We start from the raw sequence: 24,643 nt of genomic DNA on the forward strand, positions 1-24,643 counted from the left end.
TGTTGCGTTTATATTTTTGTTGAGTGTATTATCTAGTAAATCTGCAAAAAGGTATTCATTTGCAGGTTAACTGTTAAACAGGCTAAAATAGTAACCACACTGAAAATCTGTATTTTTACAAACAGTAATTTGTTGTTTTACCACATTTGACAGTAAAATTGCAGTTTTACTGTTAAATGAGCAAAATATCAGCAATTGGGAAATATTTTTAAAAACTTTTTATTTATATGCTATGTTTTTGTTAAATTACAGATAATAGCTAGCTAGCTTGTTTTTTAAACTTAATCTATCACAAACCCTCTACTTTAAAAAGCGTATATTTAAAAAAAGAAGAAATAAAAAATTATCACTTGCAAAATAAAATTTTTAGATTTCAACGTTATTGGTAAATGGTAATTTGCTTTACAACATTTGACAATAAAATGACACAATTTTACTGCATTTAAATCAGCAGAGACATTAGTAAATGATAAGTAACTTTTGCACTTACAAATTTTCAGAAATTTTGGGGATTTCTTTTGCTGATTTTTTTTTTTTTTAGACAAGGAAACAATATTTTTTTGGTGTCCATAAATGAGGACTACAGGAGGGTAAATCAGACATAAAGCGGAGCTGCAACACTATCAGCAAACCGTCTCTGCAGGATTAACACCTTCATCTGTGCTCCTCCTCCTCTTCCTCAGGCGGCTCCATTCAGCTCCTCGTCTCTTTAATTACCTCCCATCAGGCGCCGGTTTACGTTCCGGTAACGTGCTGGCATCGTGACCGGAGCTCTAGTGTCTGCGCCTCTCTCCTCTCTCTCTCAGCCACACCCTCCCTTCACCGTCTCCATCATCTCGCACGCGTGCAGCTGTGCGGGACTCGGTGCGTGTGTCGGGCACCCGCAGCATCAGCAACACAAAAGGGTCGGAGCAGCCGGAGCCGCTGCAGCTCAGCACACCGTCAGAGGAGGAGGAGGAGGAGAAGGCGTCGCGTTTTACCGAACAAAGGTGGTGGGATTTTCTTCCTTCTTCTTCTTCTTCTCTTCCATATTGTTTGTGCTCATTGTTTTCCATTTTCCACGACGCTGATGACCTTGTCACTGTAGCCCACCTCCTCATTTCCCAGTGACCCGCTCACATCTCCATCCATCGCAGATGTGTGTGTGTGTGTGTGTGCTGTAAATGGGCTGGGATTTGTAATTTGATCCGGCACCAAATGCGCAAACGCCGATGTCAACAGGCCAAATTGTGATCAATTTTTCTTTTCTTTTTTTTTCTTTACTCCAGTCCGAATGAATCAATTCAACGCCATTCAGATGTCATCTGTGATAATGTGTGAGGAAATCAGAGGCCAGATTCTTTGTTCTCTGTGCGCCTTTTTTAGTCTGCAATTAATAGACTGTAATCCCCGTGCGCCAGCGTGCGCTAATCTGCCATTAACGGTTCCAGATCGATCCGCGCCTTCGGGTCTATATGTTGATGTGGTCTTTCGCTGTAACAGTCTGTCTTTCTCCAAACGATACGGGCTGGTAGAAATGTCAGGGATGTTGGAGTCGGCTCGAAAAGAAAAACCACGCACAGGCCATATGGTGAGGGCCTGCGAGAGGAGAGGAGGGAAAAAATGAAATTATGGATTTATCTCTCCACGCGTCATTTAAAGGCTTTAAATCAATGCTGCATTACTGTCATCGTCGGGGCTAAGATACAGACGGAGAGAATGGATGGCAGAGAGCCAGGGGGCTGCTGGTGTGGAGTAAACTGGTGGGTTTTTATTTGGTTGGCTGATTCTCCACCTGAATGACAGGCGGTTCTAGTAGTCATCAGAGCTGCTCATGTGCAATCCGGGTTTGAGCAAGAACTGGGCTTCAGAATTAAGACTCCAGCATCTGGTTGAGGGTGATTCAGGTGCAGTGATGAACCTCACATCCAGCCTGATGGTTTAGACTCTCTGTAAACAACAAACAGTAGTTATGTCATCACTACCCAAATGGTGACTAATTGGGGTCTTTGCAGAGACATGTGTGGAGCGCCTCAGCAACGCCAGGCATGCATCCATTTTATTTCTATCACCCTGTAACCTCAGATGAAGCTGCAACCGTGGCTTTGATTTCTAGTCACTGTAAGGTGGACAAAGGCTCGTCTGACTCATTTGTTTTTGTTGTGTTTGCGTGGAAACACCCATTTTTGCTAAAAAAAAGATACAAGGCCTATATTCAGTTTTACCATAAAAGTGTCAGCCTGTCACAAAATAAGCATCTATATTAGGACTGCATGCAACCATTGTCTTGATGTTGATTGTTTACTAGATTGATTAGTTTCAGTCTATAAAATTGTAAAAAAAAATGTCCATCAGAGTTTCCTAAAGCTCAAGATGATGTCCCATTTTGTCCACAACTGTTAGTTTACTGTAAAAGAGGATTAAAGAAACCAGATATTATTCAGATTTTAAAAGCTGGAATTAGAGAAATTTGACTTTTTTAAATCAAAAATATCACTCAAATTGATTATCAAAATGAGTGCAGATGAATTAACTGCGGATAGCTAATCTGTTTTAAGAACAGAATAGAAAAATTCAGTCAACAGTTTCATGGCTTGGCTGCATTTTTTGCTCATAAAACTATATTTTAAGATGAAACTAGTTTATCCTGCTCTATTGTAGTCATGAATAGTGCAGTAATAATACTGTATATTTCTAAAAGTTGACCAGATAAATACCTTCTATTTTTTGCTCCCTGCTATGCAAAAGCTCTTTTTACACTATTTTATATATCTTGTATTAGAGATACTTGAAATACTATCATTGCTTTCCTTGTCTAAAGCAAAAGGAAAGTAATTACAGTCAGCCAGTGATGTTCTTATGAGGACTGTCCTAATTATTCATCCCTGTGTGATGCAAGTTATCATCATCTCTTCAGAAAGTTGCTCCCCAGTTGAGGTTATGCACGTTTATGTAACACCAATCTGCCTCAAATAATACACTGTACAGTATATTCTGTTTCAGATGTTATTCATTCTTTTATGCTGACATGTTTTAGGCATTTTGATCTCCTTAGAAATTCCAGTGTACATCAAAGCAACAGTAAAATTCAGCTGGTTGTAGATTAAATGAGGGTTTCAGTTGTTAACTATTTTGGCAATCTGTTTTGAGAGAGTTTTTGTTTTTTTACCCCGGCTTCTTAAAATTAAATGTTTTCTGTTTTCTTTTCTCCTCTTGTGACACGAGACTGACTGTCTGCAGATTGTGGACATATGAGGATGTTTTTCTGGCTTTTGTGAAACACTCATTGGCATTTTACAGGACAGACTACTAACTGATCAATCGAGGAATTGATCGCCAGTTCCAGCCCTACACTGGATCAAATGTTTGCATTTTTGCTTACAGGAGCCTAAACTGATTATTTGCAGATTAGTTTTCTGCTGATCATTCCTTCCATGAATCAACTAATCCTCTTTAAACTGAAGCAAACTGTAAACCAAACACAAAACACAGTAACTAAGAGCTGTGTATATGTAGGTTTGTATATTTCATGTCATATGATTATAAAATTAGCTCATATTTTGCCCTTTTTATGCACATTTCCCCTCCTCTGTGATCCTTATCATTCATTAGCCTACAGAACATAACACATACATAAACATATTTCCATCTATGAACAAAAAACTCCACATATTCAGACGTTTCCTCTCATTTCCATAAGAATTCTGAATGACTGGTTCCCCACATGTCAAGAGAAGTGGCTGTTACAGTATCACTTAGCATAGCTGAGGGTGTTTGATCCCGGCCTTGTTTCACATTAAGTGGAGTCATTAAGACTCTCTGTGAGTGTGAGCGAACACATGTGGATATCTGTGCATGTTTGTGCTGCTTTTACTGGGTGTTTCTGGTGCTGCACACACTCAGTCAGAGAGCAGTCTGTCTTTGAAGTGCTATGCTGCTGTAATATAGGCAGCATCCAGGTTGGTAAAGCCCCATCATTACCATATCCCTGTGAGACTGCAGTGTGAGCCTGCCAAAACTGGAGAGTGGGGGAGCTGCCCTTATTACACAGTAACACTGTGCTGATGCTTACAGCCATTATGATTCCAGATCAGATTAATAGAAAATGAGGATCTCATTTAGTCGTGTGGCTTTGAGGCTGTCAGGGTGAAGAAATAAGCTGCTGTATGTTCTGCAGAATGGATGCTTGCGTTCAAAAAACATCCGCTGAAGTCGATCTGTGTGTGTGTGTTGAATGCACCTCTGAAGTCTGCAAGCTTCACAGACGAGACTATAAGGTGTGTGTGTGACCCGTAATGTTATTAAGCAGCTGTGGTACGCCGCTTTACAAACCATTATAATCGCACATGTGCATACAGGATTGCTGTTAACCCACAATGAAAGCCTTTGTGTGCAGCGGCCAGTAGAAAATGATGAATGCCACTCTGTTCTCCTGCACTGGCTATCTGGCGGGGAAAACAAAGTGTCACTTTGTGCTTCCTCAGCACAGCAACACTAATAGACACAGGAGAACGCCCATCTCTCTTCGCTCAGCGCTCACACTGCCCCCTGTCCCCACCGACACACCTCCTGTCCTCACACTGTACATGTGCTGCCCTCCGACACTCACAAACACACAGCGACGTCAGTTTTTATTCCAGGGTACCTTAGAGAGGCGATCAAATTTTCATCAATGTGAGAATATTAAGAGATGTTCAGGGAGTCGCTGTCCTGTACAAACACACACACACACACACACGCACACACACAGCCAAGTCCTTACTGCATCTGACACCTGACTCCAGGTAATGCCCTAGATCCACAGTGACAGCAGGCAGGTGGAACGGCAGCACACTCAGACAGACTCACACGCACAGCGACTGCAGGACGGTAAGAAGGAATTCTTATACACAAACTTTGGTTTTGGTCTTGTTTGCTGCTTCACTCTAACTGTAGCTTTCCTCTAATGTTTTAGTGTAGATGACTCCTTTCTGTGTGAAAAACTGTTATCAGGAGCAGATGTTGTACAAGGTGATACAGTGAAATGTATTAATATTACTGTATACCTGAATTTTGGTCAGCTGTGCAGAAGCCAGATCACAACATGTGATGGTCAAGTAGGAGAAGAAGGTCTTTTTGTTGTTGTTGTTTGAACACTTACCGTTAGCTAATGTGGAAAATATAACCGCGGTCATGTGATACATGTTGCATGTGACTCTCAAATCCATTGTTACACCACATGCACGCTTTGGGTATCTTGAGTGGACAAATACCAAGAACACCTTCAGTGGTGTTTACTTCAGGCCTGAATGTGTTTGGCCTTGATATTTGTTTAGCGCCTTTAATCAGGTTTTTAGCCACTCCATGCAGCACGGCGGCAGAGAAGGGGATGTTGTTTGGTCAGTTAGCCAGTCGCTTCACCACTTTGGTCCAGATTGAAGGTCAAAGTTTCATCTATCGTGACCCTCATGAACGTTGTAAATATTACACCTGCTTAGCATCGATATGTTAGCATTGTCAGTGTGAGAAGTTGTGTTAGTGTGAAGCTTCAAGCGCTACTGTGCACACCAGAAGCGATAGTCTCCACAGTTGAGATGTAAAGGCAACCCCAAGTGCCAAAAACTGCAGTTCCTCAAATGGCCACTTGAGGCGGCCTGTAAAAGTGACTCACTCTCATAGACTCCCATGTTAAAATGCCAAACATTAAAGCAGAAATAAACATGTTTACAGCCGTTTTGGTCTGTATAGCTAATTTGCGTGCCAATGATAACTGTACAGGAGTTGAGTTTTATTTAACTCACCTGTTTAAATTGTATTAAGGCTTAAAGATATGCAGAATTAAGGGTGTGGCCACTTTGAGGTTCTTGATAGGACAGTCCACGGACATGAGACATTTGCATGGTTTGCTTCAGCTCCTCTCACGCGCCACATCTTTGCTCATTTTCGGATTAGCCAGATTGAGATGTCAGGCACTGCCAAGATGGCGATGGATGAAGATGGATGCGACCACTGCATTGAGCTTCAAAACTCCTGTTCAGGAAGCCAATGAGTGATGTCACAGAGGGTTAATCCAGCTTCACATATGGTCTATAGGTGAACCCTCACACAGCTGCTCTGATAGATGTAATCTCTTAAAGTCTTAAATATTGTGTCGGATGTGATGCCATGTAAATATGGGGATGTGTTTGCACATTTTCAGACAGCGTCTCATGGATGACATTCTTAACATCGTATTCAGTTGTTGACATGAAAAGTAAACTGGTAACTGGCTTCTTTCTGATCTTTGTACAGTAAGGAGTGTTAAATAGATGTGAATAAACATCATTGTCTTAGTGTATGGAAAGTTTTGTTAGTTAGGGTTTCGTTTACTCAAGCATTATATACATTTTCCTTTTTTTTTTTTTTTTACATAGCCAGAAACAACTTGTAAATGCATAATTTTTTGTGGTGCATAGTCACCACACAATCACAGTCTGAGACTTGAAAAATCCTGAAGTGCTTATTTTTATTTTTCTGTGCATCACCACAAAGTAACACACATACATTAAAAGTACATTTATTTGACTATTTGACTTTAATAGCAAAATAAATTCTCAATTCCACCTTAAAAGCAAACCCCAAACCTGGAAACAAAGCAAAGAGCAGTGCTGCATCACAGTGCTGTTCAGCCTGAGGGTAGAGAGTATTCCTTTGATTTGCTTTTTCAGACATTTTACGTCTTCCATAGTGACAGTGACATCTTTAGATTTCATAGAACACACACTATTCTCAGGACAAAATATCAGAAAAGGACTTTTTAACATTGCTGAACATCGTTAGGACCACTTTTTTCTTCATATTCTTGTCCAAAATCAGAGGATTAGCAGGAGGTACTGATATTAAGGCTTTCTTTCTAACATGTCTGGGAAAGTGGCAGTGTATTTGGAAATGCAGTGTGATGTGATGCAGTGGAACAGTTTAGTTTAAATAAGATTGTAGCATCTTAGGAGGAAAAATACCTTTTTTATTGCAGTATAAAAGGAGGATTAGTTTGAGGATTTGATGCCACCGTGTCTTGACTTGCTTTAGTCACTGTTTTTTTGCAGCAGCAGTGAAACAGACTGAGCGGACAGTGATTAATGACCACACACCTCTGATATTTATTTGTTGGAATCACCCAGCACCTCTTGACCACAGTGTGTGCTAAACAACACTCGGACACTGAAATAGCGCGTTGTGCAGCCGCTGTTAAAACATCAGGAGAACCGGGAGCGTGTGTGAAGGTGTTGTGTGCCGAGCGAACTATTTCAGTCTGTTTGTGGCGATAAGGATTTGTTCTGTGCGTGTCGATTCTGTGTTCGCGTCTGTCTCCTCTGGCTGCTGCAAACACGTTGCCATGGAAACCAGAGGCTGCTCAAACTTCAGACAAAGGACTGAGAACCGGGACAGTGAGTTGGTGTTGTTGTGGTGTGGGGCCTGAGATGCTCATACATTCTGATTGATGACTGTGTCGCTTCCTCATCCACCAACACCTCCACCCTCCAGGCCATGCCCATATTCCTCACACTGAATGCACCTGATGCTAACAGACCTAACAAACCCCAACCTGCTGTTTTGTTTGTCTCTGTTCTGTATTTATTTCACCGTTTTCTTCCCCCTCCCCGAAGCCACAGCGGAGGCAGCGGCGACATCCGTCTGGGGGTAAAACAAGCTTTGTGCAAAAGGTGCAGATCGATGTTCCCTAAGGTTTTACTGCAGTGGTGCGCAGCCATCTCGAGCTGTGCAGCTGAAATAGGTAAACTGTTAACACGGCTCCACCACGTTCGTCTGTCTGCTTTGTCAGCAAGCTACTTGTGCTGTCAGGTTATGGCACTCAGCCGCTATATCCAGCACTATAAGCCATGCCATCAGGACTACTGGTCAGTTTGTCCGGCCCGAAGGATGTTGAGCCGCTGCGAAAGCGCTGAGACGCAGCATCGTGTTATGCCGCCGCCATACTATGATGCAGCTGTATCCCTGTCAAAGGCATCTCTCTGCTTGTGTAGAGCACATGGCCGCTCCTCGTGCTTCTCTCATCCCATCTCTATCTGTCCTCTGCAGCAATCGGACAACACAAACACGCCCATACACACAAAAATAAAAGCTTCTCAGCACACAGACTCAACATTAGCAGAGAATCCACAATATCTCTGTTCACACACAGTCTCCTCACAGCATACACTCTGTCTGTGTTCGCACACTCCTACTACCAAACATGCTTGTTTGCTCCTTGTTCTGTGCTGGCTGGAGTCACACAGGACAAAGAGCCTCTTTTTTTTGGGGTGTGAGACATTTCTGAGAGAGTCTGTCTGGCTCTGTCAGGAAGGAAGCCCACGACATGCTGATCCCACTGGAGACGGCGAGCTTCTCTCTGGCTCTCTCAGTACTGTCTCTCTCCGGTGTTTGTACTGTCGACCCGGGGCGCTTGCGGTTCAAAAATTCACATTTTCTGTAGCACATCAGAAAACCTCTGGCTCGGCCGACGTGCTGCAGACAGGTGGAGGAGGGTTCAGGGTTCAGGAGGCCATCTGTGGTTTGTTGGTTCCTGTCAGGTTATGAGAAGCGGTTTGTGTGGTTTGTTGTTTTAATTCCTGTTGTGGGTCTTTAATTATGAGACAGTGCAAAGGGGTCATCCTGCTGTTCAGCTCAGATGCTGTTTGTTTTCTTCTACTTGCATCTTAGCTGCGATTTTTTTTTTTTTAATCTCAAATGTACAGCTGACGTTAAAGCCAACATTTCTGCACCAACAGGAGTGGTCTCACAGAGCTCATGTTGCTTGTAAAACAGCAGAGGTTTTATCACTCCCCAGACGAGCCAATCACCGAGAGCCATTCTGCGAGAGCTGACAAGGCCGACCTTTTTGATGATCACGCTAGAGGCAATGGAGAGTAAACGAAAAAGCAGGACATGTGGAAGTCAAACTGCAGCTCTGCTTGAGTGTGTTCAGAGGTTCATTCTGATATCTTGTGTCTCTTTTCCCTCAATTAGAAAGAAAAACCCTTGTGCTCGCTCCTTTAATGCCCCCCCTGCGGTAAAACAAACAGCAGCATCCCCACGTTCACTTCCTTCTTCTCTCACCACAGCCAAGGTGTGCAGTGACCATGGCAACGGACGCCACGGAAACTAAGCATGACATGCTTTTAGAGGTAACCGAATCCGGAGGCCCAGGTAAATCGGAAAAAATTAGTGCTTTTTACAGACATCTTAAAGAGACAGTGTAATGAAGCTGATTAAACTGATCACATCATGAGGATGAGATGTGCTCAGTTCAATGTTCTCCACTCGCTGTCTCTTTAAGGTCTGCCTGGTGTGCTGGTGATGGGTTTGTCTTGATAGAAGACTTTGGTAGTGTTGTGCCGTGTTCTGTGTGCTGTTTCTGACCTCTTTGATCATTTTCTTCTGGCTTTTCTTTGAACCTTGTAAGCAGATGAATAATCTAATCAGTGGGGCCATCAGGTGAAGATTGTGTCGGAAAAATTAGATCAGATTTGTAAAGAAAACATCCCTCTCATGTCTGTTTGTTAGATATAAAACTACAGCCAGCGACTGATTAGCTTAGCTTAGCTCAAATACTGCAAACAACTAGTAACAGTAACACATCTACCAACCAGCAGCTTTAAAACTCACTAATTAAAAGTGAAGTCTGTGATTCTGGAGGAAAATCTTTAATATTTAGCTAATTTGCATATAGAGATTAGATTTATTTCCCCCTCCCTCTGATGGTCCACCACGAACAAATCACTGAATCTTGACAAAAACGAGATTAGAACAGCTCATATTTAATATGTTACATTGCTTAATCCGCCCCGAAAATAAAATGCAAAAACAGGAATTGTGCCGTTTTGTAGGCAGTTATGTGCCAGATTATGTCTTTGCTGGGATCAGTTCATGGAGTTGCAGCTGCACACTAACATGTTGGGGCTTGTCCACACTAACAAGGACATTCTGCTAAACCACATTGTGCTCCAGATTTGGGTTTCTCATCTACATACAGAAGGCATTTAGATGCTCGAACTGAGATATTTTTTCTTCAAATGATTCCTAAAGTGCACATTTAAAAAAATCTAGCTTAATTTGTAACCAAATGGAAGCAATGACGTCTTACTTCCAGTTGCTCACACCCATTGATGCTTTGTGTAATGCATAAGCGCCTGAAACATTAACAATGGCTGATAAAAACCAGTTTCATTTTGTTTGATCAGTTGCAGCCGTTACAGGTTTACAACTGAACTTTGCAGTGCTTCACCGTTTCTCTGCCACATAAATGCCCCAACATCCATAGTTTAAAGTCCACAGAGACAACCAACTGACAGTCTTATCTAGTATTTGATTCTAAAAGCTTCAGTACAGAGCAACTGGACATCTGTTTTCGGTTTCTTTAAGACATTTCACCTGCCATCTAATAGGCTCTTTTAGCTCTGAGCCTCCAGCCTCTTGGATGAGCAGTAAAACGTTGTGAAGAACCAAAAAGAAAAGTCTGGTTGTTTTTCTACTGAAGCTTCTGAAGGGTTTCCACAACCAGGAGGACTGAAGGTCTACAAACACCTATCTGGTATTTGAAATAATATGCATGTAGACTGGCAGGGTAAGTTTGTTACAGCATTTGTAGCTGTTTATGTGTCTTCATATACAGAAAAATCTGTTTTGTTGGCGAGGTTATTTAAAGTACACCTTTATTATGTATCAAAAAACAATGTGGTACCACCAGAAACTGCACTACGTCTCTTCTTCACAAGGGTTTAAAGTGACTTTGTTTAGGTCTCAGGCCCCAAACTTTACTGTCATGTTCACTCTCAGGTTACATCCAGGCTAATGAATTTTCATTTTAAAACCCAATTTTTAAGTACAAACTGTCTTCATCCAAATGAGTGTTTTAGATTCTTTACAGAAATGCTCTCCGTGCATACTAACGCATATGAAAATGCACAAGAACTGCGAATGTGAGTGTACCCGCAAATCAGGAGGTTTGTTTTTTAATTGTAGAAAAGACTACAGAGGAAAAACTGCAATTGTGAAAAGTAAGGCCAGATATTTCACAACAACTGCTGTCAGAGGCGACAAAATCAGCTAAATTCATCATCCATGTTGAATTAGTCAAGGTTGATGTCTTAATTTTCAAACATGATGAAAAAGGGGACGACATGTCAGAAAGTGAACGTTCATGTCTGCATCATCGTTTATTTCTGCTTGTCCAGATTAAAATACAACCTGGGAGTTTTCCAGTTAAAACTGGTTCAGCAAAAGTCTCTCTTGTTGGAATCCCAAAATGCTATAGTCGTGTGAAAAGCAGAAATTTTTAAAAATTAAGATGATTAAAATGAAACCATATTAGTGTGGATGTTGCCCAAAGTGAAAAAGCTCTAAAAGCATGCTGTTTACTACCTTCCAAGCATTAAATATTAATAATAGTCTCTAATTCTAATTCTAATTACAGATTATAAACTACTAGTAGTTTGTTATTTTATCCTAATTTCATTTTTTTTTTTGCTAAACTAAACTGATTACTGTAGATTCATATTTCAGGCAGACATGAGAGTGGTATTAATCTAACTTTCTGTCAGAGAGAAGAAATACATGAATCTCCCAGAACTCCTCCTTTAATATCAAGTAAAGTCCATCCCATAGTCAGACTGTTACTGTGCTGCCGTATTTCATCTCAGATTTGTGGATCAAGTGGAATTCAAAAGTGGTTCCTCTGAGTCGGCCTCCTGCTGGTTCCCTCGGCTTCCAGCTAGTTAATTTGCCTTCACCAGATGTGAAACATTCCCCAATCAGGTCCAGATGACCAGGGTCAGCACACCCTGCAAGCTGTGAGCAGCAAGAGTTAACCCTGGCGTTAGGCTGAGCTGCCGCCGAGACAACTACTCTGCAGAAAAAAGCGTCCTTTCTGCTTTCACGCTTGACTGTGTGAGCGCGCTCTCGGCAGTGCATTATGGGCTTTGTAGCGCCGGACGCACCCTGATGCTGCTGCAGGGAGACGCAACATCAGCGTCGCTCCATAATATCAGTCACTGCACTCAGACTGAGACTGACGGAGTCCTACAGAGGACTCAGTTTGATCAAATAGACCCAAAACAACAGCAGAACTAGAAAACAAAGCACGGATTAGAAACATCAGTGACCTCTAGTTATCACTCTGTTGTATGTAACAGACCTGAGATAATCCACAGATTGGCAGATTAACCAGAAAACCAGCCTCCTATTCTGGCATTCTGTCAGTTTTTTAAAGAAAAAATTAGATGTAAATGTCTCTCAAAAGCCATAAAATGTAAGATTTTTTTCTGCATTTCCATTTCCCATACTAGCATGAGCTCAGCATCTTTGGGGTGTGGGCTCCAGGATGGAAACAACAAGCCACTTGCAATTGGCACTTATTTTCATTAAATCTGCTTCTTTGTTTTTTTTTTTGCCCAGATTTAGAGATACAGTCTCACATCATCCTAAAGCCACAACCAGAATCTGGTTAGTGCCGCTCAGCATAAACACTGGAATCAGGAAGATAAGAGCCAACCTGACTTTTGCTACTGCATGTCCTTAAAATTAATATTTAAATTTGTTAAGTACATATATTTTTCTGCTGGAAAACATTTTATATCAACGTCTGTTGCTTTTAATGTTTTATATAAATGGCACATTTAAAACCTCAAATTTTATAGGAGGAGTTATAAGCTGGATTTTTGGGAAATTACTGCAACATTTCTCCATAACAGAAAGTATAAAGCGTTGTTGTTTTTACATGAAATACGGAAATGTGGAATGAATAAATAGGAGGTTTAGAGTATGTATAATTTAGTCTGTGTTAAGTTCAGCTAGCCAGCTGGAAGTATCAGCTTCATACTAAACTCCCTCTTTTAAACATCCCTTTTTAAAACCCTTAAAAACTCGACTCCATGTATCAAAGTTCCATATATTAAATAATGCCTTCCTTTACTGGTTTTGTTCAATTACAGATAACATCTAGCAAAGTCACAAAAAAAATAGGAATTTATAAATAAAAAAAACAGGCCAAGACTGAATAACATCCACATCAAAAGTCTGTGCTTTTACAGTTGCGAATTTGTTCGTTTAAAACATTTGACCATAAAAGTAGACTGTTTTCACTGTATTTGAATCTAAATTCAAACACAAATATTATTATTATTTGACAGATATTTGCCATTTTTGAAAGAAAAAATATGAATATTATGGATTTGAAGATGGTAAACCTTTTAATTAACTGTTATGTGATGGATTTTCCCTGTTTGGTTACATTATGGAAAACATCAAGTAAAATCTCAGGAAAAAAGATATTGATTTACATGCTGACTGTAAAACAACAACAAAAAACTAGCTGAAACTGTACATAACATCTACATCAGAAATCTGTAGTTTTATAAATTATTTGCTCTTTTAGATTATGTGATTGTAAAATTATACCATTTTATTGTATTCACATCATTTAAAAATATTTGTTTTACAGATGTCAGTATTTTTACCGTTTTTAAATTTTCCTATATTCCTCTTTTTTGGTGTTTTTACATATTTTTTGGCCCCCTTTGCAACCATTTTTTTTATTATTTACAATTTTTTAGGTTGTTTTAAATGCTGTTTTTTACAATGTTGGATTAGGAAATCCTGTCAAAATTTTCTTTTTTTTTTTTTTTTGTCAAGAAATTTAGACTTTCTCCATCATAGGGAGCCAAAACCAAACCATCTTCAGTCCCAAAGTGAAAGGAACAAAAATTTCCATACTTAAGTGTGGACAAGATGGAAACTGTGATTGCAAAATGAGTTGCAGCATCTGTGTTTTGACCTCACATTTCTGAGAGATTCTGTGTAAACATGTCTTTAGTCTCCCACAAAAGAACACACACACTCCAGGGTCAAGGAGTGAGGGAAATTAGTTTACTGTATCATTTCCCATGATGCCTCTGGTTTAGTGAGCAGCATGCGAAGTGAAATCCCACACCAGATGCTACTTATAGCTCTGAAAGGGATACCCAGTGAGCCCTGAGAACGCCTGTCTGCACCGCGGTGTAGAGTGGCTTCGTAGCTCGGTAACTTCACCCACTTTGTTCTTGCACTGGACCTCCACAAGTACACAGACACATTACAGATACACAGACAAAGGCAAAACACAAATAGACATTAGTAGACAGGAAGACAAAGCAGTTCTAAAGAAAACATTCTGTATTAGTAGTTTAAATTAAAAACTCATCCATGGGGATCCAGAGTCTTTTTTGTGTGTGTGTCTTTGGGAAAGTTTAAGATTTTACAACTTCCTCACATGAATCAGACTTAAATTTTACACTTACTTACTGGTTTGAGAATCCACATGAAGCAGCACCGACAGGGTTTATTACAACTGCTTGGTTTTATGACACATAGCAGGTTAATCAGTTTTGGCGCCGTGGTGCTCTTTTATTGCAAAAGCTCACACAGCTGAATTGATTCACTCTCTTGCTAGATGAGAGTGAATCTGTTCTGTGCGTGTTTCACTTCCAGAGCTGTTGTTTACCAGGTCAAATGTGATTTTAACTCTTGGATCTGCGTGGATAGTCAGGATGCTTTACGCTCTCTCGGGACCAGTAGTGGATTTTCCTGTTTTCAGTCAGTAAATCCGGGTTTTCTTCACCATTTAAAGGCAGTTGCTGCTCTATTTATTACGTCTTCCGGCAAATACGAGTGAGTAAAGAGCCAAGGTTTTCTTCTCATTCCATCTGCTGTTTTGATTTACTTTCTTTTAACTCTGTCAACTGCGTTTCATGATCTACACTCACACATAGAACTATCACGCCCATATGCACCGTCCTGCTCGTTATCTTGTCCGAGGGCGAGAGATAAAGATTGATGGTCTTGACTGCACGTGGCCCTGGTTATCATCTTTTCTCTATTCCCAGCAGAGAGGAGGCGACAGGGCAAATTCCAGCCCTTCAGACGACTGTTTGGGAAGAAGAAGAAAAGGGAGGCGAAGGGGAGCTTTGATGGAGCGGAGCTAAAGGCGAGTTTTTCTACTGGGGAAGTGTGCAATGGAGTCGTATCTGACGATGAGGAGTCTGATCAGAATCTGAGGTCAGTATATAGACACTTACTTGTGTAATTCAGCTTTTCACTGCTCCTTTTCTTATTAAAGGCAATTATAGCTCCAAATCGAAGTATATCTTGCCAACATTATGCAACCAGTGAAAGTGGCCAGATTACTATAGATTAATGATGTAATTCATAGTTATACAATCTGTAATAAAAAGGGTGAGGCTCCACTCAAAAACAGCTTCAACTGTAAAGGCTTTAGCTCCATGTGAGCCTTTACTTGGTGTGATGGTGCGTAAAAGAGGTCGCTCATGTCATTGTGTTAAAAATGGTTTGCAGAGCGACGCAGCAGCCGGCTCAAGATAAATGAATGACTGACAGACAGAAATGATGTTCTGCAGCACTCAGGATGCTTCTTTCTCCTGCAGGGAGTTGAGTCCCATTGGATCTCGAGCTCTGTCCCACGACAGCATCTTCATCCCAGAGGAGCCGGTGAAGGAGTCCGGTCCAAACCACAGCATGTCGCAGGAAAACGTGTCGGATAAAGTTAGGAATCTGCAGGTGGGTCTTACAGAGATGTGCTCTCAGTTGCTGAACATTTGTCTTTGCTTTAAAAATAGTAATCGTTTCTTTTTGTTGTTGATCACACAGAGGCAGATAGCACAAGGTATAAAGTTTGGCCAGAGGCCTCCATCTCTGAGGAGGAGTGAAGGAGATGAGGGCAGCTCAGATGAGGAAGAGGTTCCCCGGAGCCCTCTGAAGGTTTTGGCCCAGGTAGAAGCTGAGCCACCAAAAACAGAGCCAAAGGTAACAGCTTATAAGCTTATTCTGTTTGGTTTCATTTATAAAGAGTCCATATTTTGCTTTTGGGGTTTTGTCTTTCTTTTAGTGACTTGTATAGATTAAATTATTACTCCGCCAAGCAGACGGAGCTTCAGCAGAGTTATGTACTGTAACTATGACAACAAGTGAACGCTACGTCAGGTGCCTGCTGACAGTCACATGATTGCGATCCTACTGTAGATCGATTGTTGCAGACTTATTCAGGACTTATCCGTCGGAAATGACAGCAGGAACTTGATTTAATTGTGGGGACGTTTCCGAGTCCTATCAGTTCTGGCCGCACACTACATTTTTAAGTCACGCAATTCGGTATCCATACATAACATGTGTTACACATGAATAACACACGCCTGTGCTCGGCACAGGGTCATTTTCATTGCAGATACATCTATATTAAATGGCCACATTCTATAGTGCCGTGATTTCTGCCACAAATTTTTTCAAGATTTCAGCCTTCGGAAATGATACGACTGAGCAGCCTTGGCAGAGTGCAGTTCTCTCTGAGTGCTTTTACTGTTACATAAAGTGTCTGCAGACTTACAACATCCATGTCAAAGAAAGTTATTCTCTCCCAAATGAAATTCTGCTCCTTTTATGCCTGAAACTCCTCCTTTGAAGTCCAGGCTTTTCTTCCGTGACTTATCTACATCATCATGTCATATATTTGCATAACGCCTGCTTTCTGGCTAGTTTTGTCCTCAAACAAAGAATGAGCAGCTTTCTCACAGGCTGCTGTTGTTTTGTCCCAAGAGCCTCTTCTCCATCTCCATATTCAGGGATCCGAGCTTACTGTACATAACCAGCATTTCCTCCCTTTGTGGCCGACTGACCAATCAGAGCAGATCAGGGTTTTCAGAAGGGGTCTCATAAAGACACTGGTGCTAAATTCAGACAGACAGTGAAACGATGTGCTGCAACACTGAGGTAAATAATGTGTCTAAACATGTTCTATTGAACTGCAAATATGGGATCTTTAATGTACAGCTCCATAATTTTACTTATCAAAGTTTATTTCCATGTGTAAATAGGTTGTATGAAGCATTTTGTAGCTCCAGAGAGAGCTGAGTGATGTCTGACATCACCTGAGTCAATTAGTTGTGTGTGAAGAAAAAGGTTCAAAATGAAAAAAAAATCTCAGTGTGGAAAAACCCAAATCCTGCCCCTCATCTCTGCTTGAGGCCAGCAGTTTGAGGCTACATAGTTGTACTAGCCATAATTAGATTCTTTATTTCTGAGGATCTACACAAGATGTCAGTCTTTTTATTCTCTCCTGTCTGGTCCTTTGTAATGTGCTCTACATAGATATTACCCAGACCTCCGTTAATCACCTTCAATTAGCTCAAAATCCTGCTGCTAAGATTAGCACTTCTTCAAGTAAATGAGATCACATATCTCAACATGGCTCCTTGTGCATTTTTGCATTGATTTAATATTTTACTACTGATTTTTAAGAGCTTATGTAATCAAGCATCTACTTATCTTAAGGATCTACTGACTCGGTTTGAACCTGGGGTGTCATCTGAGGTCAGATGAGATTGATTGTCTAACAACTATCATACTGTTGTGCTTTGTCAGTCTTGGGCCCCAAAGTCTGGAGTGACTCACCTACTAGATTACATTTACTACAGTTTTAACTGTCTTCTCAGAACAGTGTTTTTTAGAAAACCTTTCATTTCTGTGTGAATTTCTAATTTGCTATGGCTTAAGTGCAATTTCATTCATGTCTTTATATTTTTCTGAATCATTTTGTTGATTGATTGTTGTTGAATTTGTGTTGTCATTGTTAGAGGAAGTGCTATAAATGAAGCTTATTGTTATCATTATCCATTATTAGTCGTAGTACTCGTAGTGGTGTTTGTAGTAGTAGTATTAGTACCAATTATGACATGCCCAAACCGCCAATAGAACGGCTCCTGAGTTCTATTAAGGGTACTGTTGGCAGGTTTTTAACTTTCTGAGTCCAAAAACATGTTTTATTGCTGCAGGACTTTTTAAGACTGGGACTGAGGTCAGTTGCTCTATTTTAAAAACAGGGAGCTCAGTCGTCCGGACCACAACAGCCCCCCGGTGAAGTCCCCGAGGTCCAAACGAGTTCTTCCACCCTCCGGTACCATCGAGTCCATCAACCTGGATGCCGTCCCTCAGTCTGTTCCTCGCTTAGACAACACCGCCGCCAAGCATAAACTCTCCATCAAACCCAAAAAACCAGAGGATTTCCCGCAAGCACCGACGGTTCACACAGGTGGGAAGAGTTTGTAGCATGTTGTTGATTGATTTTGAGACATTTCCCTGCTTTTTTGTCGTGAAGAAAATATAAACTAATTGTACTTCTGCATTCCCAGGATCTACAAGAGGTTTCCATTCCTGGTCTGGTGCAGGAGGACCTGGAGGCAGCAGGCGTCTCCACAGTCGACCATCGCAGAGCTTCTGTTGAAGAGTCCCTGGAAAGCTTCAAGAAACAGAGACTCCATGAGGAGGAAAGACAGGAGGCGAAGAGGAGAAGAGACCTGGAGGAGCAGAGGATCAGACAGGAGGAAGAGGAGAGGAGGAGGAGAGCAGAGGAACTGAGGCTTCGTGAACTGGAGGAGGAGAGATGTCGCAAGCTACAGCAGGAAGAGGAAGAGAGGAGGAAGAGGGAGGAGGAGGAGGAGGAGAGGAGGATCAGAGAGGAAGAAGAGAGGAGGCAACAAAAGGAGGAAGAACGAATCAGGAGGATGGAGGAGGAAAGAAGGATGCGAGAAGAGGAGGAGCGTCGGCAGCGAGAGGAAGAGGAGGAGAGGAGACGACTGGAGGAGCAGAGGAGGAAAGAGGAAGAGGAGAGGAAGAGGCAAGAGGAGGAGGAACGGAGGAAGAAGGAGGAGGAGGAGGCCAGGAGGCAACAGGAGCTGGAGGCTGAGAGGAAGAGGAAGCTAAAAGAGGAGGAAGAGGAAAGAAAGAGAAAGGAGGAAGCAGAGAAACTGAAGTTGCGGAGATGGAGGAAAAGAAAAACTGGACGCAGAGGAGAGAATAAGAAAAGAAGAAGAGGAGGAGCAGAGGAGGATGTCATTAGAGGAGGCTGATGGAAGCTCTGATCCACAGGAGAGGAAGAGGAGAGCTGAGGAGCTTCGCTGGAAGGAGATGGAGGAGAGACAGAGGCCTTTCTCTTTCAAAGTTTCCTCTGGAGAGAAACAGATTCTCTTCCAGAAGGTCAACCTGACACCTGTTACGCCGGCATCCAGCCACCAGAGCGCTGCTGTCGCTGATCAAAGAGAAGAAGCTAAAAAGGCATCCTCCTCTGAAGCGCCAGACTCCCCAAACCTGCCAACGTCTCCATATGTCCCCCACACAGCCATCTTAGTGACAGGCGCCCAGCTCTGCGGGACAGCTGTCAATCTAGACCAGATCAAAGACACTGCATGCAAATCCCTGCTGGGTTTGGGAGAGGATAGAAAGGCCCAGGGAACACCGCCAACCAAGACCAAGACCTCTCCCGACCGCAAGTCTGGAAAACCAAATCACTCAACGAGTCGGCGCTCTCCACTGACCAGTCCAGTGCAGCCGTTCTGGCTGAATGGGCGAGTATCAGATCAAAGATTTTCAAGGGTGTAGAGGAGGGGAAGTATGAAGAGTACCCAGACCCGAGTAGGAACCACCCTCAGCCCAGCACTGAGGAACAGCCTGCGTTTGCTCACACAAACCTCAGGAAGACCATGTCCGCCAGCGCCAAGTTCTCCATCACCCCTGCAAAGAAGAAGTTTGGAGATTCAAATAGGAACTCTGAGGTGTTTGGTCCAGAAGAAAAGGAGGCGGCACAGGAAGCTACTCCATGTGAAAGCCCCACTGCAGCCTCCCCATCTCCAAGCAGTAAACCTCAGACCAGGACAAATAAAACTGTCCGCATTGTAGAAAGAGGGTCGGAGGAGTGTATGTTTGCCAAAGATCTGCCCTCTTTCCTGGTTCCCAGCCCCGGAGCCAAACCTGAGGGGGCAGAGCTGAAGAGCAGAGTTCATAGTGAGATGGAGGCGTCTGAAAGTAGAGAGGAGGCAGAGGAGCGAGGACAGGACGGTGAGGACAAACCATCTCCTTTTGGCATAAAGCTGAGAAGGACCAACTACTCCCTGCGTTTCCACAGCGAACAGTCCACAGAGAAAAGGAAGAAACGCTACAGTGCCGGGGACAGCTTTGATGGCGTCCCTTCGCCTCTCACCCCCATCGAGCCAGACTCTGATGCCTCCTCTGTCTTTTCTGACAAATCCAGTCCCTCGTCGCCTCAAAAAGAAGGTGCGGTCGGCAAGTACTTACAAGCCTCTGCCTCCCCTCGGGGTAAACTGGGTAAGTCTGCCAGTTCGACTGCACACAGTGAAAGCGAGAAAGTGATTTCAAAGCCGCCGGTTTACCGAAGACCGACGACGTCACCCAAACCTACTGGTGCAGTCCCAACACCTCCTCCATCGCCGCTACCTAAGGCGGTCCACGGGCCCTCCCAGTGATGACATGAGCCAGAGGACAGGAAGTGCAGATTCTTCCAGTCATGAGCAACTGAGCAGGAGTGAGGAGACATCAGCGGTCTCCCAACTGCGCAGGAGCAGCCACGGTCAAGTTCAAGGGGAAGAGGAACCGAAGGAGAAAAGATCATTCTTCCCCTCCATTAACATACCCTGGAGAGAGAAGGCGGACAGAAAGACGGAGCTCATCAGAAGAGGTCAGTCCCAGTTTCATTGCTCTTAGCTGAAATGAATTCGGAAATATTCGGTTTCTTGCTGATTGTTAGCTGAGGTAAAAGACACCACTCAAATATGAAAATAAAGGAAGCAGCGATTAACTTAGCCTGGCAAAAGAAACCAAAAAATGGGCAAAAACAACAAGCTGCGGAGACAAAATAAATTCCTGACATCCATTCCCACACATATTCACCACCATGAACACCTTGAGCTCTGTGATTCTTGGGTCAGTTGACTAGGCAAACATTGAGACATTTGTGTTGGAGGTGAGAGAAAATATCTGAGACCCTCCACAACTCAATTAGAGCTTAGAAAAGATGAGAACTTTGTTCCCTTTAGGTAGTCGTGCTAGCATATACCAAGCTAAGCTAACCATGTCCTGACTGTTGCATCCTATAGAAGTGAACAGATATTAAAACGATATGAATCTCATGTAACTCTTGGTATGAAAACAAATATATGCACTTGCGCCTGCTTGTGTCTTGACAACGTTTAGGACATGAAAAATCACATTTCTCACAGTGCGACATCACAACCTCACAAATACTGCACAAGCAGTAGCATCAAAGATTTCAAACCACACTTAGCCAAAGTAATACCCCGATGTGCACGTCTTGCCCTACAGAAAAACCATCCCTACAGAGCCGGCACTCACTGGACAGCGCGAGGGTCCAGGATAAGGAGGCCGGGCCCTTATGGATCACTCTGGCTCTACAGAAGCAGAAGGGCTTCAGAGAGCAGCAGCAGAACCGAGAGGAGCGTCGCAGCCAAAGAGAGGCCAAACTGGCAGAAAAACAAGCCAGAGAGAGAGACAGTGTACGTGCCCCAGATCTCCCTCTTCACCCACTTTCTCTTAATCTGTGTCACATAGTTTCCCTCTGCTGAAAGAATCATAAATCTCAGTTGCAGGTTACGCTGGTGAGCCCCACAGAGAGCAAAGGAAGCGGCAGCACCAGTCCTTCTTCTAAACCTCAGACACCGGAGGAGCCCAAGAGACCTGACAGTCTCCTGGGACGATTTGATCGCCGAGAACACCTGAAAAAGGCCAACACTTTACCGAGCTCTGTCACCGGTAAGAATCTGCACGTTATATTAAGGTTGATGCATAATCTCAGATAAGTGATGGATGATTTAAGACATTTTTTAAACAAAGGCAACAATTACAAGTGTGAGGATGAACTGCTGTTCTTTGCTCTCTTTCAATTTGAAAATTGTTTAACCTTCTGAGAAGACTTGGGGTGGGATTTTTTTTTTACTGTGAGTTTACTTTTTTTTTTTTTTTTTACTGCAATATCAAGTCCTGCACCTCTATGGAAACAACACAACCATGGCTGGAAGTAGAGAATAATAACCTTGAAGTGTGTTTTGTGCAACATAGCACAGTTAGAAGGCCATAAGTCATGAAAAAGTTGCACTTCTTTGATTATTTCACAAAAAATGGAAATTGACATTTAGAATACTTTTCCAAGTGTCCAGAGGTGGAAAAGTGAAGCTTCAGACTGTATAACACTACTGTGTAGTTGTTATTATGTGCAATATTTATTATCTTGTACTTGCACTTTCGTGACTTTTTGCACTCCTCTGTTTTTTGTTCCTAAGAGCCCTGTAACAGTAAATTTCTCCTTTGTGAGATCAATAAAGTCTATCTTATCTTATCTTCACATGCTGTAAATAGACTATTTGATAAGGTCTAGTCACATTTTCACACATTTCAGCTCAACTCCAGAAAGATGTTTCTCTATGCTGAACGGGGGGGGACAGGTCGAATATTCGGATGCCGAAATTAATATCTGGATACCGCCGTAGCGAACGAATATTCAGATATTTAGGTCCAGCCCTAATTATTCCTGTTGAGCAGGTGTGCTGTGATAAATGGTTGGCTTTGGGGGTTCATTTAAAAAAAATTTTAGAAGCATCACCTTGGGCTGTAGGAAACTGTCCTGAATGCCCTTGTGAAGACATAATTAGAAAAAAATTAAATAAGATTAATTGTTCATAAAAGTTCTTGCCATTTGCAGCTAACTAGTTCTTCTCCTGCATTTGTTGTTTCAGTTGAGATTGCAGACTCCACACCGTCGCCACCTGCTGTCAAGGAGGTGTCAAAGCGCTTCCCCTCCAGTGACTCTCCACAGGTGTCCACAGAGCCGGCATGGCTGGCACTCGCCAAACGAAAGGCCAAAGCCTGGAGCGACTGTCCTCAAATCATCAAATAACACCCCACCGCAGCTTCCGACATGGCTCCAGCCGGCATCGACACTGCACACTGCCCACGGACTCTGAAGCACCTGGAGAGTCACCGTCACCTGCCCCCGTCCCTCCCCAAAACCTCCACGTCTCATGTCTCACCTTGAAACCTCGTCCTGACTGTGAAACAAGTAAAGCCCTCCATCACCTCCACACACTGGCTGGTACTATTATCATGTTAAAGTGCGCTTCACATTCAAATAGTCCAATACAATCGCACAGATATATGTAAACACTTGTCGCAAGCATGCACACAAAGTATATGTCCCCCAAAAGACCGAGTCCTCAGCAGCCAATCACAGCCATGGCTGGCCACTGCAATAGCCAATCCCCTGTTGTTATTTTTTATTTTGTAGCCAACTGTGTCACCATGGTTGTAAATAAATAATTCACTCAACACAACTTAACACTTCTTGTATTAGCAGGTGAAGCTCTGACGTATGACAGTGTTTAATGAACAGAGGGTAACTGTCTGAATCGTGTTTTAAGGGCTACCAGTGAAAATAACTCAGCATGAGGCTGCTGAATCTGCTTCTGGACAGCTGATGGAAGTGTTACAGGCATCTCCTCTGCCCTCCTGTGTATTATTTATGTAAAGCAGCAGATTGATCTATGTTGAAACTATACTGTATCTTTTCTCTGAGCCTTGTTTGTCATGTACAAAAGTCGCCTTTTTTTAAAACAACAAACAAACAAAAACAACTCATACTGGAAACCTTAGCATAACAACTCTCACTGTGTCCGTGATGACTGTGATAGCTGCCCAGAAAGCTACTGTGCAATTTTTTGCCATTTAAAAGAAACAGAAACTGTCATGAACACACACGGTGGGTGCACCTAAACACAGCACTGAAGACCACAAGTGTTACTGGGCATTTACAGTGAACTGCACGTCGTCCTCACAGCTGCGTGATGACATAACTTTTTATTTATTAGTTTTGCTTCGCTGATGGAGACAGACGCAACACGTGCTTGCTGTAACCTACAATTCTGGTAGCTGTCCTCCTGTAACACACTTGTGTTTGTAGGCCATCATTTCCTCTTAAATGTGATCTAAGCCTTTCCTCTATGAAAGAAAAAAAATTTCATTCTTATTTCCAGACACTCACTTTAATGATCCGTATGTATGTAAGTATGTACTGTATGGAAGTCGAAGGCGTCACCAGAGCTTCGGTCGGAAAGGAGTCACTTTGTCATTTTGTTTCTAACTTTGGTCGTGCACAATAGTGTAGTGTACGCAGTGTTATATGTAACAAAAAAATGTTTGGTATTATTTGCACTTTTTTGTCCCACTTAGAGATATTCATGAGAAAATTCTTAGAGATACAAAATGTTATGAATAATGTAAATTAAATACTGATGTCTGAACCACAGGACCGTGGGTTCATTATTTCTCTGTTCCACATCTAAAACCCTTAATTAAAATCCTATTTCCCACAGCAGCCTCACTGCTCTGACACAGAAACAGTTGCCACGTTTAGATTAAGTTTTTCAATTTGGAATTAAAGTTTTGTGCTTCGCGTTTACATGGGAATATTAATTCCGAATCAAGGTTTACATGGACCGCATGTTTATTCCCCTTCCTTAATTCCGCTTTAACGCTTGGGCGTTGGAAAGGATTCTGATTGGACAGGGAGTGGACGTGACGTATCCATTTGCGGCGGTATTTCTTTTCCCCCAACAACATGGAGGAACAACTAATAAGCACGCTTTTCGCTTTGCTTTTTATTGTCGTTTTGAAATAGCAACTCGACAATGGCGTACTACTTCTGTTGCAGAACGTGTACGTCGCTACGTCATCGCTAAGCGAGGAGCCAAGCATGCGCAGAATGACCGGAATGAACTAAAGCGGAATTAACTGTATACATGAA

The 24,643-nt window shown here is 42.4% G+C and overlaps 1 protein-coding gene across 1 annotated transcript; it reads left to right on the forward strand.

Moving 5' to 3' along the window:
* Positions 1–14,858: 14,858 nt before the first annotated feature.
* cracd (capping protein inhibiting regulator of actin dynamics) lies at positions 14,859–24,145 on the forward strand. Its single transcript, XM_051947645.1, is given in 13 exon segments — positions 14,859–15,027; positions 15,414–15,546; positions 15,637–15,792; positions 16,537–16,556; positions 17,871–18,024; positions 18,026–18,070; positions 18,171–18,790; positions 18,840–19,312; positions 19,315–20,269; positions 20,271–20,509; positions 21,154–21,344; positions 21,432–21,600; positions 22,581–24,145. Coding segments are annotated over 12 exon segments (3,225 nt in total). The 5' UTR covers positions 14,859–15,027; positions 15,414–15,504; the 3' UTR covers positions 22,742–24,145.
* Positions 24,146–24,643: the final 498 nt, after the last annotated feature.

Source organism: Acanthochromis polyacanthus, chromosome 4 (assembly GCF_021347895.1).
Source record: "Acanthochromis polyacanthus isolate Apoly-LR-REF ecotype Palm Island chromosome 4, KAUST_Apoly_ChrSc, whole genome shotgun sequence".
Classification (NCBI taxonomy): domain Eukaryota; kingdom Metazoa; phylum Chordata; class Actinopteri; family Pomacentridae; genus Acanthochromis; species Acanthochromis polyacanthus.